The sequence below is a fragment of the Rhinopithecus bieti genome, unplaced genomic scaffold, assembly GCF_001698545.2.
Source record: "Rhinopithecus bieti isolate Rb0 unplaced genomic scaffold, ASM169854v2 scaffold_2254, whole genome shotgun sequence".
NCBI lineage: Eukaryota > Metazoa > Chordata > Mammalia > Primates > Cercopithecidae > Rhinopithecus > Rhinopithecus bieti.
This window is the reverse complement of record NW_016803982.1, coordinates 125,804-142,274: the sequence shown is the minus strand read 5'-3', so window position 1 is coordinate 142,274 and position 16,471 is coordinate 125,804. Positions and strand designations below refer to the sequence as shown.

At 37.0% G+C, this 16,471-nt stretch overlaps 1 protein-coding gene across 1 annotated transcript in view; it reads right to left on the bottom strand.

Annotated features, from left to right (window-relative positions):
• Positions 1–12,101: 12,101 nt before the first annotated feature.
• Positions 12,102–16,471, bottom strand: part of SLC10A2 (solute carrier family 10 member 2) — a 26,689-nt gene continuing 22,319 nt past the window's right edge. The window contains exon 6 of the mRNA XM_017861287.1: positions 12,102–14,360. Within this exon, the coding sequence (XP_017716776.1) occupies positions 14,233–14,360 (128 nt within the window). The 3' untranslated portion in view covers positions 12,102–14,232. The remainder of the gene's footprint in view (positions 14,361–16,471) is intronic.

Here is a 16,471-nt window from a genome sequence, read left to right as displayed (position 1 = left end):
TGGGAATAGTCCGTCTGAATGGTAGTAAACAAGATACTAAAGTTTGCATTATGGAAAACAAATGATGCATAAAAGTTGTGTGCAATGACTTAGAAAGAAAAAAAATGACAATTTTTAACCTACATCTGCTTCTTGAATTGTTTTGGCATGTGAGAATCAGAGTCATGCAGGCATGCAAATATTAGCACATCAGAAGACTGCCACATGGCTGCTCAGATGCCTTTTTGGTATACTTCTATGCTGCAGAATAGATTCAAAATAGCAAAAAGCAAGTCAGTGTTGTCATATTTGAAATGACTGAAGGTAGTCTTGAACTTTCTCACTGGAGCAACTGTCATGGGGTTAACGACTTCTACCAAGGCTGCAACGAACCATAAAATCATCCCCACATCTGACATATATGGGTGTTCATAACAGGTTGAACACCCATCAAAGATTACAGAGTGATATTTGACAGCAAATACTTTTGTGGTATCATTTGTTTGGATTTTTAAGAGTGAATATATATATTATTAATATTTCCTTTCCTTTGTGTTTATTGCCTTCCCATACATGTTCTAGGAGTTTGAAAGAAAAACTTCAGAAAAATACCATAAGTGTCAATAAATTTTCTGAAGAGAGTTTAATGACATAGTTAAGATTTTTCTCTTTTTTTTGATGGAGTCTCGCTCCATCACCCAGATGGGAGTGTGGTGGCGCGATCTCGGCTCATTGCAACCTCCACCTCCCAGGTTCAAGTGATTCTTCTGCCTCAGCCTCCCAAGTAGCTGGGATTACAAGCATGTGCCACCATGCCTGGCTAATTGTTGTATTTTTAGTAGAGATGGGGTTTTGTTATGTTGGCCAGGCTGGTCTTGAACTCCTGACCTCAAGTGATCTGCCCGTCTTGGCCTCCCAAAGTGCTGGGATTACACCACCATGCCTGGCTGTGATATGATCTCGGCTCATTGCCTCCCTCCTGGTTTCCAGCCATTCTCCTGCCTCAGCCTCACGAGTAGCTGGGATTACAGGCATGCACTAGCACGCCCAGCCAATTTTTGTATTGTTAATAGAGACAGGGTTTCACTATGTTGGCCAGGCTGGTCTCGATCTACTGACCTCAGGTGATCTGCCTGCCTTGGTCTCCCAAAGTGCTGGGATTACAGGTGTGAGCCACCACGCCTGGAAAGATTTCATAAATAAAAAATTGTCTCTTGTCACAGACATGGATGTTCTTCCAGTTATTGAGTGAAAGGAGACTGCCAACACCACCACAACCACATCGACAATACTGACGATAGCAGAGAGCAACCACATTTTACAGATGCAGCAAGTGAGGCTGGTGGAGGGTAAATAGCAAAACCAAGGTTACATCACTACAGCTAGTAAATGGCAAAGCTATGGTTTGATTCCAGGATTTTCCAACTGTCTAAACTACTGTTGAGTTCCCAATTATGTCTTATTACATATACAGTTGTATATCTATCTATCAATACATGAGGTGTCTATACAAGATTGGTTCCAGAACCTTCCACGGATACCAAAATCCAAGGATACTGAAGTCCGTTATATAAAATGGTGTAGTATTTGCAAATAACCTATGTACATCCTCCTGTATACTTTAAATCACCTCTAGATTACTGAAAACACCTACTACAAAGCCTACATATGATTTCATTTGTGTGGATTCAAAGTAGTACTTGGCATGCAGCAAATTCAAGTTTTGCTTTTTGGAACTTTCTAGAATTTTTTTTCCCATATACTTTCAATCTACAGTTGTTGAATCTACAGACATGGAACCCATTGATATGGAGAGCAGACTACCTATGATGGTGCTAGTCTTGATGGTTGAGTCATCCAGTATAAGACATATCCCTACTCTTTTGAGGATCATATTCTTGTCAGGAAGATAAGAAATGTTTAAACAGGCCAGGAACCGTGGCTCACACCTATAATCCCAGCACTTTGGGAGGCCGAGGTGAGCGGATCAGCTGAGGTCAGGAGTTTGAGACCAGCCTGGTCAACATGGAAAAATCTCGTCTCTACTAAAAATACAAAAAAACTAGCTGGGTGTATTGATGCGTGCCTGTAATCCTAGCCACTCGGGGGACTGAGGCAAGAGAATCGCTTGAACCAGGGAGGCAGAGGTTGCAGTGAGCTGAGATTATGCCACTGTACTCCAGCCTGGGAGACAGAGTGAGACTCCATCTCAAAAACAAAACAAAACAAAACACACACACAAAAAAGAAGAAGAAATGTTTAAACAAGAACTCATCAAAATACAGGGCAATAAACAAGATGTGAAAACTTAACAGAACTCTACACGGGAAAACGGAGGAGAGAGTTAAAAGAATAGGTAATCGTTTTTTTCAAGAGAGATATGTGTTTTGGTCCAAATCAGTTGTTTTCTGTAATATAAAACATGCTTTTATTTACCAGGACATGATAATCTACTTGAGGAGAAAAGACATAGCATTTTCATGAATGTTACAGCTCTGTATAGTTTCAGAAGATACTGATGCGATCAGGGAGGGCTACGCAGAAAAAAGTGCGGCTTGAGTGGGGCCTTGAAAGATGAGTGAGATCTGGATGGGAAGAGGAGAATGTTCCAGGCCACTACAATGGTTCACATAAGAGCATGGAGTTGAGTGTGTGTGAGGAGTGACTGTAACATACTGAGCAAATTGGCCTTTTTAGAAAATAGGTTTTCTGGGGAAGTGGTACAAGATAAGACTAGAAACTTATAATAACCAACAGAGACCACCTGGCAGGAAGAGCGAAGCTAACTGCAGGGGAAAAAGAAGATACACAATTCATCTCTCAAAATTGCCTCAGGGTTGGTTGTGTTCACATATTAATGTTTTAGCCTGAGATCTTTCCTCAAAAACTCTTATTTTACCATTAAGCACCAAAACCAGATGAATACTGAAATAATTATCTGAAAAAGAGGAAGCAAAAGATGGGAAATTATTTCCGTAACAGCAGAGCATTTCCTTAGGTGAAAAAATGTGCGTTATATCTTTTATTATTTTAATATTTTACTAAAAGTAAAGTCCTTGGAGGGTCAAAAATAAACTCTTATCTTCAGCCATTCTTCTTATCTTTGAAACTTGTCTGATAAGAATATTTTCAACTTTTGAGTTGCAGGAACAAACATTCTTAATAAAATTATATGGTACTTTCTTTGATATCTGATTTCTAGCTCTGTTTATTGTCTTTCTTTTGGCATTACTATTACTATTATTGTGCTTTTAAAAACAGGTCATGCAGATTTGTTACTTTTAAGTACATAGAAAACCTTCGAATGAAATGTTTTTCTAGACATTTCTTTTATAAGAACAGGAGCAAGTCTATATGTTTTTTCTCATTTTAACTGACTACTAATATGCAGTATTAGCAAGTCAATTTTGGGCATTTCAGGAAACAATAATAAAAAAAGTAAGATGTTCTTATCCTGATATTTTACTTCTTTTTCTATTTCATGGTTATAAATGAAAACATTTAGGAAGTTCTACTTAGAAAAGTCCTCTTGAGTTATATACTCCTTGTTAATAAATTGATGTAGAACGTGATTTTCCTTTCAGGAACCTGTTAGGTGGAGATTTTGTTCTGCTTTAAAGTTAGCTTCCCTTTGTATTCTTCACAGGAAGTATACCAAGGCAAAATGAAGTATGTAGACATTAAAGAAATACCCAGTCCTTTAAATCATTGGAGTCAGTCAGGCAAAGACCTTAAGATGCAGTCTCAGGCCTCCTAGATTATGTAAATCTCTCTGAGGGAAAAAGACTTATGTGCAAGAAGTAGTGAAGTGACATTACAGATTAGAACGTCAAAATTTATTACTATTATGTAGAGAATCTTAGAAGAATTCAGAGAAGATGAGAGGCCAATGAGCAGCACAAGTCATTCTTGACATCTATTCACGGAGGTAATAGGGCAAATTTTACATATATGAAAAGTGTGAGAGGTGCTCTTCAGAGCTAGAGAAACTTGAGTCTGGACTGATACGGGTAAACTACCTGGGACAGTGGGGGTCGTTTAGACATGGTAGACAAAAGTTGGAGTCAGGTTATGAACAGATTTGAAGTCTGGGTTGAAATGTATGGGGGCAGACATCCCCTATGATAAATTCAGTATCTGAGGCATGTTGTATGGTACAACATTTATCCGTTAAATAATTATTTCATTTATTCATTGAACCAATAGTCCTTGATTCCTAATATTCGCTGAACATGCAGTCAAATGTTGGGTGTATAAGGTTTTAGAGAAAGGAGAGACTAGAATAAGAGAAACCAAGAGGCTGATGTTGTTGTCCAGATACGAGAAAATGAGAACTATTACTGGAATAAAGTAATGAAAACAAAGAGGAAGGACTGGATTTAGGAGACTTTTTGAACTAGGATTAGACTGATCATTTTAACTGCTTGGCTATGGGGCATAAAGGAAAGGAAAGAGTAGAAGACAGCTTCAGATTTTCAGTGGGCTGACTGAGAGAATCCTATTGATAGAAAGAATGGAATTAAGTAAGTGGATTCAATTTTAGTGTGAAGAGGACAGGTATCACCTTAAAATAGCAGGGTCTTGTATGCAGTTAGAGATATAGGACTGAAGCTTAAATTAAAGATCAAGATTGGAAATAGATATTAGAGTCATTAACAGTATAAAGTTAAAGTCAATCATCTAAATTTAATAAGGCAAATTACCTATTTTCTATGCTTGATATCATAGAGGCAAGAAATAAATATCATACATGTTCACAACTGCTAGGCGAGATCACAGAGAGATGAAGAGAAACTTATGAGGGGCAGAAAAATGGGAGGGAAATGGGAGCAGCCAAGTGTCACATGTGTTGAGGTTTTCAATATTAATTTTGATAGACTTCTTATTCACAAATATTGTTGCACGTCTACTATGAGCTAGGTATTATTTTTGTCACTAAGTTTCTGAGACTGAGTATAAAAGTCCCTGACTTCATGGAGGTCACCTGTCGGTGGGGTGAGTGCAAGAGAGGTTGAAATACCATAATATTGTGTGATACAATACACAGGCATTTTAACTAACTGACATAGATATGAAGATTCATACTATGAGCGTAACCCCCAAATAGTATAAAGTATATTTTAAAATGGAACATTTTTCCTCTTAGGTTTATGATTCAGTAATCTCAATAACAATAAAATAGAGCCATAAAATAAAGATAAGATGAAATATGGAATGAACAGAACCTGAGGTGTATGACTTACGCCCATCACCCTCATATATAATATAGCTTCTTTCCAAGTCTATACAATGTTCAAGTCCTTGAAAGAGGGAGTCAGTAAAGGGACAGGGCAGGACTAGGCACTGGAGATGTGTTTGTTACTCTGGGGAATGAAGTTGCTGAGTGGACCTTTTCTGCATTGTTAGAAAAGTGTGTCATAAACGGAAGAAGCTTCAGTAAGCTGGACAACACACATGAGTGATAATCAGAAGGTCTCTCCTTTGCAAATACACATCTTGCTTTTGCAGGGATAGTGTTGTATCTTATGGAAAACATCTGCATAAATATCAGGATCCTGTTTATACTAGTTAGACACATAAAACATGCTTTCACATGCTCACATACATAAACACAAACACAGTCACACAGCTGGCCCTTGGGTAATTGTCATCATTTCTCATAAGTTTTTCCATGGAACTGATGATAATTCAGGTAACGGTTAAGTATGGCCCTACATAAATGCTTGCTTGTTTAGCCAGGAAACATTTGGTATGAACGGCAAGGTGTGACTGTAAATGGGTTGCTGATATGTATGTGTGGAGTCAATGTGTATTTTGTGAGTTATGAGATAATTTGTTGCAGGGCTATTGATATTTTGAAAGACGAGAATAAGAATGCCTTTGCTAGGTGGCATGGAAAAGAAATAAAGACACTTTGAAACTTTTAAAGACCTATGTGATAAGTCTCTGATATAGGTCATTAAAATAATCATTAATTTGCTGAATAGTCATCAAACCATAACTATTTATGAGGTTTGGAGAAGGTGAAAGAAAACTAACAAAATAAGACTTTGCAAAGTGCCAAATGATAGTGCAGAAAATAAAAATGATGGGAGTTTAGAAAGGGTGGAGAGTGATGAGATAACCAAATATGAAAAATAATTGACAGTATCTTAACAATTATGGTAGTGTGTGGCATGTAAGATAAAGTGAATCCTGTAGAGATAGCAGTTCGTGCTGGACAGGTGATTTTATTCTCACCTCCTTGGCCCTAGGGAGATGAGAGATTCTTTTGAAGGGAGGCTGGATTTAGGAGCAACTTGAAGCACAGGACCTTATTGAGTGGCCTGGGGGAGGTATCAGTGTTTGGCTTGAGGGAATTTTGGCTTGAGGGAATTTTTCGGTTCAACAGTAGATTTGTCAGGAGAAGAAGAAAGAAACCAAATTTCCTAGTATGAGCAGAGAGACGAGAGCTGAAAATGTTGGAAGAGACAACGTACGGTGATTTCGTGACCAAAGGCAGCAAACCCTGCAATGCTGGTGATTCATTCATGGTCCTTTTTATCATAAGAATTAACACCCAGGTTATAAAGTTAATTATATTATATCACTTCAGCATTTGGGAGAACATAATTTGACACAGCACATTAAAAGTCCCCGGCATAATGAATATATTACTCTAGGATTCTAGCAAGGTCTAACGAGTAAATATTTAAAGTTTAAGCACATTCTCAAGAACTTAGTCTAGATTCACTTGATAAACTAGATAAGCTTACAGTTAATGAATTTGTTCTGCTTGACTGAGTTAATAATGAGTGCTTAAAACTCACCTAATGCATATTTACTCAAAAGTCTTAGGATGGTATGAGTGATGACTCTGTGCAGTTGGAAGCCCAATGTAATAAATATACATTCAAAAGCTTCAAAAACTATTACTACACATTAGAATTACATAATTTTTATTTTGCTTTCTGCCCTCTACCCCACCTAATTGCTATATGGCAGGACTTTATTTTTATTACTGCAAATAAATAGTGTAATTATCCTTTAAAGAAATGTGTATGGTCTGCTGGAGAATTAATAAAAATCATTATAATTGCACTGTGTACAAATGAAATATTTTTAACACATAGCTTGGCAGTAGCTATTTGGAAATTTAACAAATAATTTTTATTCTCTACCTCTGCAACTTCTGTGTTTATTACTTTTAAATTTAAGTCTGTGGGGAAGATTCTTTTGGTTTGGAAATGAGCAACATTTTAAATATTTGGATTCAGGGCTAATATGAATATAAGTATGCAATAAGTTTCCTTTGTGATAATGAGAGATATGGCAAATCAAATGTTATAGTCATAATCTTTACGGAACTTTCCACCTTGTTGTGCCCCAAGCCAAATGCTGTAGGGAGAGACTGCCTTGATATTCCTCTTAGCCTTTTAAGTTTTCTGTTGTTCACTGACTCCTCAGGCATTTTTGTGGGTATCTTATACCTAAGGCAACTCCAGTGACAGGGATCAACAGGTCTGTAAATTAGGAATCCTCCTACCTGCAAGTGATAACATATCTGGGTAACAACAGATTAAGTAAGTAGGTGTTTGTTTTGCTTAGGTGTCAAGTCTACAGGCTGGCAGCTGTTGGCTTTGCTTCAGTGGCTCAACACTGCTAGAGCTGGTTTCGTGCTGTTCTATAGTCGCAGTTGCAGCACCAGGCAACCCTTTGTCTTTAAGGCAGGAGGAGGTGGGAGAAGGGTCAATGGCAGGTGTCTCTATTACCTCGATAGCAACATCAACAAAAAATTACCAAAGGCTTTGCTAGAATCTTCCTGAAGAGATTTCTGCTTCTATGTAATTGTCTAAAAATGTGTCACATGGCTACCTAGCTGCAAATGAAGGTGACATGTGTGTTTTTAGTTGAGGTGGGAATCAGAGAGGGGGTTGGAAATGAGTGCTGGGTTAACCAGACAATAATGTCTGCCACACTTGAAAAGCCTATGCCTTACTGGTGAGGGGCAGAGATTCCTAGGGCCAGTGGGAAGGAAGAAGGTACAGATGGCAAAAACTGCAAGACCAATGGAGACAGTCATTTCTCTCCACTCCTTCCATACTCAACAGACCCATACATTGACCCCAGGGGAGCCATGTTAACCCTTGAAGCCACTTTTAATATTTCTTTCTCTTGATTTTATTGTCGCATATATCATATGATAGTAAAGAAAAATATTGGAAAAGCAACCTCAAGGTCTCATTTCCTTAAAAAAAAAAACCATTAATGTTTCCCCTCCTTTTTATTTCCTATCATTTGCATGGATTGCAATATAAATATAATTAACTACCAGTTTGCTTTCTTCACTTAACATGATTTCATAACCCTTTTCCTTCTCTGTCTCATTTTGTTCTTAAAGAATGTCTGTATTATCTTCACTGACTCCTTTAAAGGATTGACATTAGCAATACAGCTTAGAAGGCTTAGCCTTATGTTTCTTATGCCACGAGGCATAAAAGAGTCATTATGTCCTAGTAGCCAAAGGACAGAATCGTATTTGTTATTTTTCAAAGCTATTCTTTTAAAATTCTTCTGATTTGAGAACAGTAACCACAATGACTTAAGAATTCACTTATATTGTATAAATCAATCAAGCAGCTGAAAACCCTGCCGGTTTGACATGCAAGTAATCTTTGTATTTAAACATCCTAAACTACTATTTTTAATTTTAAATGATGATACTGTCTCTCTTATTACTTATTGGTGTATTTGTTGGTATGTCCTTATTTCCAGCAAAGGCAATGATCATTTCTTAGAATTAATTTTTCCCTACCAGCTTTATAACACTGAACAGGTTTTACATGTACTACTTAGCAAATTAATAGAAGGTCAAACCACTGGAATTTAGAAAATAGAAGAAACTTGGTTACATAACTCCAAAACAATTTTTAAAGCTGATGTATACTTTGTACATTCTTAGCTGATGTTTAACATTTGTTATTATAAGGTTAAATAATTACAAGTTCAATTTCTGACAAAAGCTGAAAATACAATTTGGTAAAAATGGAAATTTAAAACTAAAGTGATACATCACTTTTAAATATATCCATTGAAATCTACACACCTCATAGATATGATATTTATTACCTGTTTTTTAAAATGAGAAGCTCTGCCTTCATTTTGAGAATTTTACATTGTTTTCTTTTGACTTGAATTTATGTTAATCCATTTTCCATTATAGAATTTTATTCTAATGTAATGTATTTATGAAAATTTTGACACTTTGTGTGTTTTTGGATAAATATTATGTAGTTTAGTGCTGTGGTCAACAGTACAGAATATACAACTAAACTTTGGAGTTCAAGTTGCGCCCGTTGAAAGCTGAGAGACATTGGGAAATTTATTTAACAATTCTGTGCCTAAGTTCCCTCAATTATAAAAGTGGGAGAAATATTACATATCCTGTAGAGTTACTGTGAGGACTAAATGAGTTCACATATATAAATAACTTAGACAGAAACCTGCAATGCAATATACACTATCCTGTTATTGTTAGACTGAGACAGAGTTCAACCACCATTTTGTGCCTCTTTTTTATGGATTTCAGTGCTTATAAACCTTGTACACATAAAGAGGAAGATGATAACGAGAGGATTTTTGGTATATATTGTCCCTCAAATTTCCAAGTTACACGCAAAACAATATCACATAGTGGTCTATCATCAAAACTTTTTTAAAATATAAGGATTAACAACTTGATGGGATCCTCTTTCAGTTTTCTTGAAAGTAAATAATTGGAATTACCCATCTTTCAAAATGTTTCTTGAACTGAAGTCATTTGCTGTCTCAATTTCTGGAAACTGTGCCACCAAAGGCTTTCCTAGATGTATTGAAGAGCTCTAGACTCTTCTTCTTCCACTTAGAGTCTGCAAATTTAACTTTATTCTCAAAAAAGGGTTGGGAAGATAAATTTCCTGCTACATCTTGGGCAATAAAATATTTGATCAGCTTTATTATAATAATGTTTACATAGAATAAGATTCACTAATTTTAAATGTACAGTTCTGTGAATTTTGACAAGTATATAAAGTTGTGGATCCACCACCAAATTTGTAATATAGAACATTTCTGTCACTCCCAAATGGTGTGTCATGTCTTTTTGCTGTAATTGCCTCCCCAGATGCTTGATGCCTGATTGGCTTTCTGTCACCATTTTACTTCTGGTTACCTTGAGTAAATACCTAGGAGGGAGACTGCTGGGTTTCATGGTCAGTGTATGTTTATAAGAAGCTGCAACATGTTTTTGAAAGTGGTTGTACCACTCAGCAATCTACATTCTTGTGAACACTTGTTATTATCAGCACTTTTTTCTTTTTAGTTATTTTGCTGAGCGTGCAGTGGTACCTTATTGTGGCTTTAATTTGGATTTATCTAATATTAAGTCATGTTGAGTATCTTCTCATGAATGTACCTCCCATTGCCATGTGCTTGTTTGCTTTTAGTACCATTTTTTGCTGAAGTGTCTATTCAAATTCTTCTGCTCATTTTTCAGTTGGGTTCCTTGACTTCTTATCATTGAGTTTCAAGAGTTCTTTATGTATTTTAGGTCAATTATATTATAATGTGCTTTCGTATGTTTTAAATATATTTTTTAAACCTTAGAGCTGTAGATTGAGCTCATGTAATTTACAAGAAATGTCTTTTATATTTCTTAGTTAGCAGAGAAACCAGTCAATTACATCAGACTTTTTGTCAGAAAAAAATTGTTTGACTTCTCTTTTCAATCTTAACAATATATCAACATGGGCCTCTGTGTTGACCATTTCACATCTGAATTCCAACTTAACATAAATAGATAGGCTCAAACATTTGTCATAGTTTGGTATCTCTTGGAGGAAAAAAACCCCTGTGTCCTCTTCCAATGTCTCTAACCAATGCTACTTTATTTGCTCTCAGAGTATTACTCTCAAGGGTGATGGCTTTTGTGGGTAAATATTGGGATGGGAGTGCTGGCATGTTAAGGGAAAATTGTCTTCACTCCTAGACCACTTTATAGTATTTATATATTCACAATGTTTGAACACAAGCCCAAATACTTCATTTCTAAGTCATTGAGTACATATCTATACAATTGGGAAAAATAAGCTTTTCTCAGGTATCAATATTTTGAGTTGTTTGTTTGGTGTTAAAAAAAATGTTCCTACCCTTGACCAATGTACCATAGTAAGATTAGGCCTGAGAATAAGGCCTGGCCGTGAAAGAGGAGGTGGAAATGGAGAACCCAGGACAACTCAGACACTGGGCATTTCAGGAAGGGCAGTTTCGGGAAGGCATACATCTGGAAGTTGAAGAAATGGAAACTTACTCCCTATCTATGCCTGCATACCCTTTGAACAATTGCATGAACTCCCAGAGGTAACCATACCACAGTTTGAAGTTTGCAATTTGAAGACTGTTGTTCTAAACTTATGTGGTTTTTGAAAAGGTGAAGGATTGAGAAGCAATGGGATACCAAATATTCCAAGGAGATAAATTGTTTCCTGCTGGAAGAGAGTGAGAGTTTCCTAGATGGAAAAGAGAATGATGTCTTTGAGGAGGAGTCAAATGAGGTTGATAACCTGAATTTCTTCAAGTCTCATTTATGAGAGATTTTAATGCAAGAGCTCCATAATTCTTTGTGTATGTGTATATTATATATATGACATATATATAATATATACGTATATTATCTACCACCATTTTGTAGGAGGTGAAAGCTTTATTTATAAGTTCATGAAATACTTTTATTATTTTAAATAGGCTATCATTGTATATATATATATATACACACACATGTATGTATATGTATATACATCACCATTTTGTAGAAGATGGTGACTTCATATGTAAGTTCATAAAATACTTTCATTATTATTTTAAATCAGCTATCACTGTCAAACTATTTTTAAGAGTCTTTAATTAATGTTCCCCCAGATGATTTCTGGAGGAAAATCCCAGTCAGTATCAGTGGGAGACCGAATTACGAGAGTGTTTAATTAAGAGTTTCAGGCACTTTTCAAAGAACTATTTAATATCTGAGAAACTCCACCTTATTTGTATCTCTAGAACTGAGCAGTGAGAAAATCTTGACACAAGTCACAAAGATTCAACTAGACCAAACATTACAAAAATCATTTTCATTTATTTAAGCCTTTAAAATAAAATATTCATTTAATATGATACTCACAGAGGCAATAAAATACATAATTTAATCAACTTTTCAAATTCTTTTAAAAATAGAGAGCTATCGTTTTAGAAAGCTCAGCTATTTTCTTCCCACTAGCATGGTAGGGAAAAGACACAAGTCACAAGATACCGCATCATGTAAGAAAGCCAAGTTCTGTCTCATTCACCTGTCTGGATCAACAGGGAGGAGAAACCTGCTTGCTGCAGTTGCTGGCATCCGGGACCTTGATTTTGGGTATGTTGAAATTACAATATGAGTTCTCAGGGTCCCTTTAGTTCACCTGTCTATTTTCTGATGGGATGAGAAATGTGTAGGAGGTACTTAGCCGCTAGACTGAAAATCTTCCTTTCCATCATTGGGAGCATATTCTTTGACACTCTCTAAGAAGGAAATCTGTACCCCCTCTCCTCCACTATCTCTTAGAATTATTTAGTGCATTTTGTATTTGTCTAATGATGGAAAAACATGAAGTATTTATTCAACTGTAAATGGAAACCTAGTATAAAAAGATAAATGCTATGAATTTTAAAAGCAGAATCCCTCATCCCTCTACTGGAAGAGCTAAGTTAAGTTCCTGTTTCCATAATGCATGGGTGTGCCAGCAGGATCTGAACTCAGAACATGCAAATGCAAAAAGCCCTTTTAGCCAAAACACTTGAAATGGACTCTATGAGGCAGTGAAAATATCCGATGCAAAATGAAACCAAACTATTAAGGACTGAGTGGTTAAGATTGTGTACTCTGATTGCTGCAGAAAGAGGGAAAGGAAATTACATTTGATCTTATAATTGAAAGCTCAACACTTAACAAGTTATTTTCCCCTGGCAACCAGAAACCCCTGCTGTCATCAGATGCTCATGGCTTCCCTTGGCTACACCTACTTACAGCATCCAAACAACTTGCCTGGCTGATGGGGCCCTTCTGACTTTAGGGCCCTGGGACATGTTCTCTGTTTCAAATACTGTTGAATACTCATTTTCTGATCGCTCCCAGACTTGATTCTTCTTATGCTACTTACTCCTGCACATCTAATTGGCTCTAATTAAGCATTTCAACCGGGTTTCTGTTACTTGTGTTTTCTATGTATTTTATACTATCACCCATTGAATTAATTCCTCCAGTAGAGTCATGCTGTTTCTCCCAATACTTCTGTTTTTGCACCTCCTGCCACCTCCCTGACCATGTTGCTTACTGTGGGTAGTCACTGTGAACTGAATAGTTGTCATATTAGCTATGTGGACCCGCTGCACACAGGAAAACCTTGAGGAAGTCCCTCTTCCAGGTTTGAAGAGCTCTTTGCCAAATACAAACCATTTGAAAGAATTGTGTTTTTCCTTGAAAGATCTAGTGGGTATCGCTGGACCCCTGAGGTAGAGCAACAGATGTGCAATATTCCTGCTGAGTTAAGAGCCTGCATCCAATATGGTTATTGAATTCTACTTCGTAATAATTTCCTCTCAGTTCTGCTTTTGGACTGTCACTGGAGAAGGCAATTTTTTAAAAATACAGAAGTCAGATATTTGCCCATGTTATATTACATAGTTATATAAATAAATGGGTTGCGAAGCTTTCAAAATAATGATTAAAATGTCAGTGAATGATGTTCGTGTCAATTTTTATAATCATAAACACTGAAGAAAATCTTGACCACTATAACAATAATAATTCATTACATCTACTTTAACATACAGAAAGTCAGGTCCTCATCTCTGGGCTAGGAGATTCTGTGTAAGAATTCAGTTTTGGTGTGACGAAGTTCTCATTCTCGGTGTTCCCTATGTCAGGTTTCGCTTGAGAATATTATGGGGGAATATTTCAATGATAATATATCTATATGAGTATACATACATATATAAAACATACTTATATATATATGAAACAATATTTGTCCCTTTAAAGAATTGGGCCACCAGTCACTTGGTACTGAAACCAATACATGAATTCAAATGAAATTCAGATTTCCACTTTAACTCTTTTCTGCCAACTGTCCTACCAAAACAAATAATTAAATATCGTTATGGTTTAAGAATGTAATTTAGAACTCGTCTTTTTTGTCCACTTGATGTCTACTTTTCATCAGGTTTAAATCCTCCATTTATCTTATAAAACGATGACTCCGGCTCCGTTTCATTTTCTTTGCTCTCTGGAATTTCTGCCTTGTTTTTTCCATGATATTTCTTGTATGCCACATAAACTAGAAAACAATACACAGGAGGTTCAGTAAATTTTATAACAATAAACTGCAAAATTACTTTGCATAGAGATTATAACCTATGATTCACATGGCAGATCACATTTTCTGTAGACTGGAGGCTGCTTAGAGAAAGGAATCACCATTCTTAGTTCTATGGTTACTCATGGTGAGAGGGATGACTGCACTTCAGGAAGACCTAGCGTAAATCTTTATGAGACATTTGCTCAGGGCAGCCACAAGCCTTCTTCAGGCATTCAGCCCTGCACGTGGTACTCGACAATGATGAGAACAATAGCGAGGATTTATTGTGTACCACCATATCCCAGTTAATGTGCTAGTTCTTAATAAATATACACATGGTGCAGTGCAACCTCCGGGACTTTGGTTCGATGGTCTGCTGTAGAAGGACTTGAACTAGAACAGCATTCCAGTTCCCTCCCTGCCTTCATTCAATCTTCATTCCTGGAGAGAAGACTCGGCTGATGGGTGATCAGCCTTCCTCTTTTCTGTTTAGCTCCTGGTCTCTGGTAGCAAGCATTTCTTGGCTTATTTTTAAGGGCAGCTCATCAGGGTAGTAGGCTCTGCCCTGTGAGGCAAGACCTGTGGTGTCTATGTATGTGTGAGTACATGTCTGCACATGTGTGAGGCAGTGGAGGAAAGGGTGGTTTCAACAAGCCCATTTGGTTGCAGATTCAAGTCATGTTTTTCAATTAAGTTTTATCCATAGTAAAAGGGCTATTTTGTTATCTGAATATCTGATTTTTCTTCTGCTTCTCAACTGGTCACAAAGGCAAGAGGAGGACAGAAAATACTAGTTATAGGGTTCCTCAAATTCTAATGCCTCACATATAAAATGGCCATAATAATATTATCTACCTCATAGGGCAATTGTGAACATTAAATGAGATAAAATTAAATGCCTAGCATGGTCTGTGAAGAATAGTAAATGCTCAATAAATGTTAACTTTCATTATGATACACAGCTGAGAGAGACAATGACTTGCTTCAAAGATCTTATTAACCCAAGATCAATATCTCCTTTAGATTGGTCCCTGAACTTCTGGTAATATATTATTTTCGAAGCCACTGAACCACACTATTGAATTTAATTGAGCTTGTGGTCAATTTGAAGATCCACCACTTATTATAAACTGTTTTGAGCTGAGAGTCCCTCGGCTTAAACTTTTGCCAATGATTTCATTTAACCAAACTATACCTCTTATTTGTCCCTTTTTCTTTCCCCTCCTTCTCTCCCTGCCTTCCTCCCTCCTTCCCTCCCCCATCCTTCCTTTTTTCCCTTTTCTTTTTTTCCTCTCCTTTATCCAAAAAATATTTAGAATCCTAGTCTTATCACCAAAATATGTTTCCAGGCATTGTATACACTTAACAAAGATTCCTCCCTTATTTTTATAGTTACTGATATAACTGTGGGAAATTTCAAGACCGAGTTGAGTGCTCCCTTTTCCTCATTCCTTCAACTTGATTTTTTATTAATCAATCTCTGGAGTTAGTTTTCAACTAGTGCATTTACTTAATTGTTCTATCAACCAGTCCACTTTCTTTGGCTTATCTATTAGACACCATTCAGTAATTGTTTGGAAAAATCCCACTGTGTGCCAAATTGGCAGAGCTCTGTACAATCAAACAACGTTATTATACAGAAAACAAGGTAATTAGGCCTGGACTCCTGCTTCCTGGAGCAGCGATAAATCTGTGGAATGTTTTCAGTGGATCCAGAGTATTCTAATCCAGAAAGGAAGCCTTTGCTTTGAGAATGACATTCAAGACAGTAGTGCAGAGGAGATCCACATCCGAGGGCAGGTTGAAGAGCTGATGAAGTTAAGTAGAAAAGTCGGGCGCGGTGGCTCAAGCCTGTAATCCCAGCACTTTGGGAGGCCAAGGCGGGCGGATCACGAGGTCAGGAGATTGAGACCATCCTGGCTAACACGGTGAAACCCCGTCTCTACTAAAAAATACAAAAAACTAGCCAGGCGAGGTGGCGGGCGCCTGTAGTCCCAGCTACTCGGGAGGCTGAGGCAGGAGAATGGCGTGAACCCGGGAGGCGGAGCTTGCAGTGAGCTGAGATCCGGCCACTGCACTCCAGCCTGGGC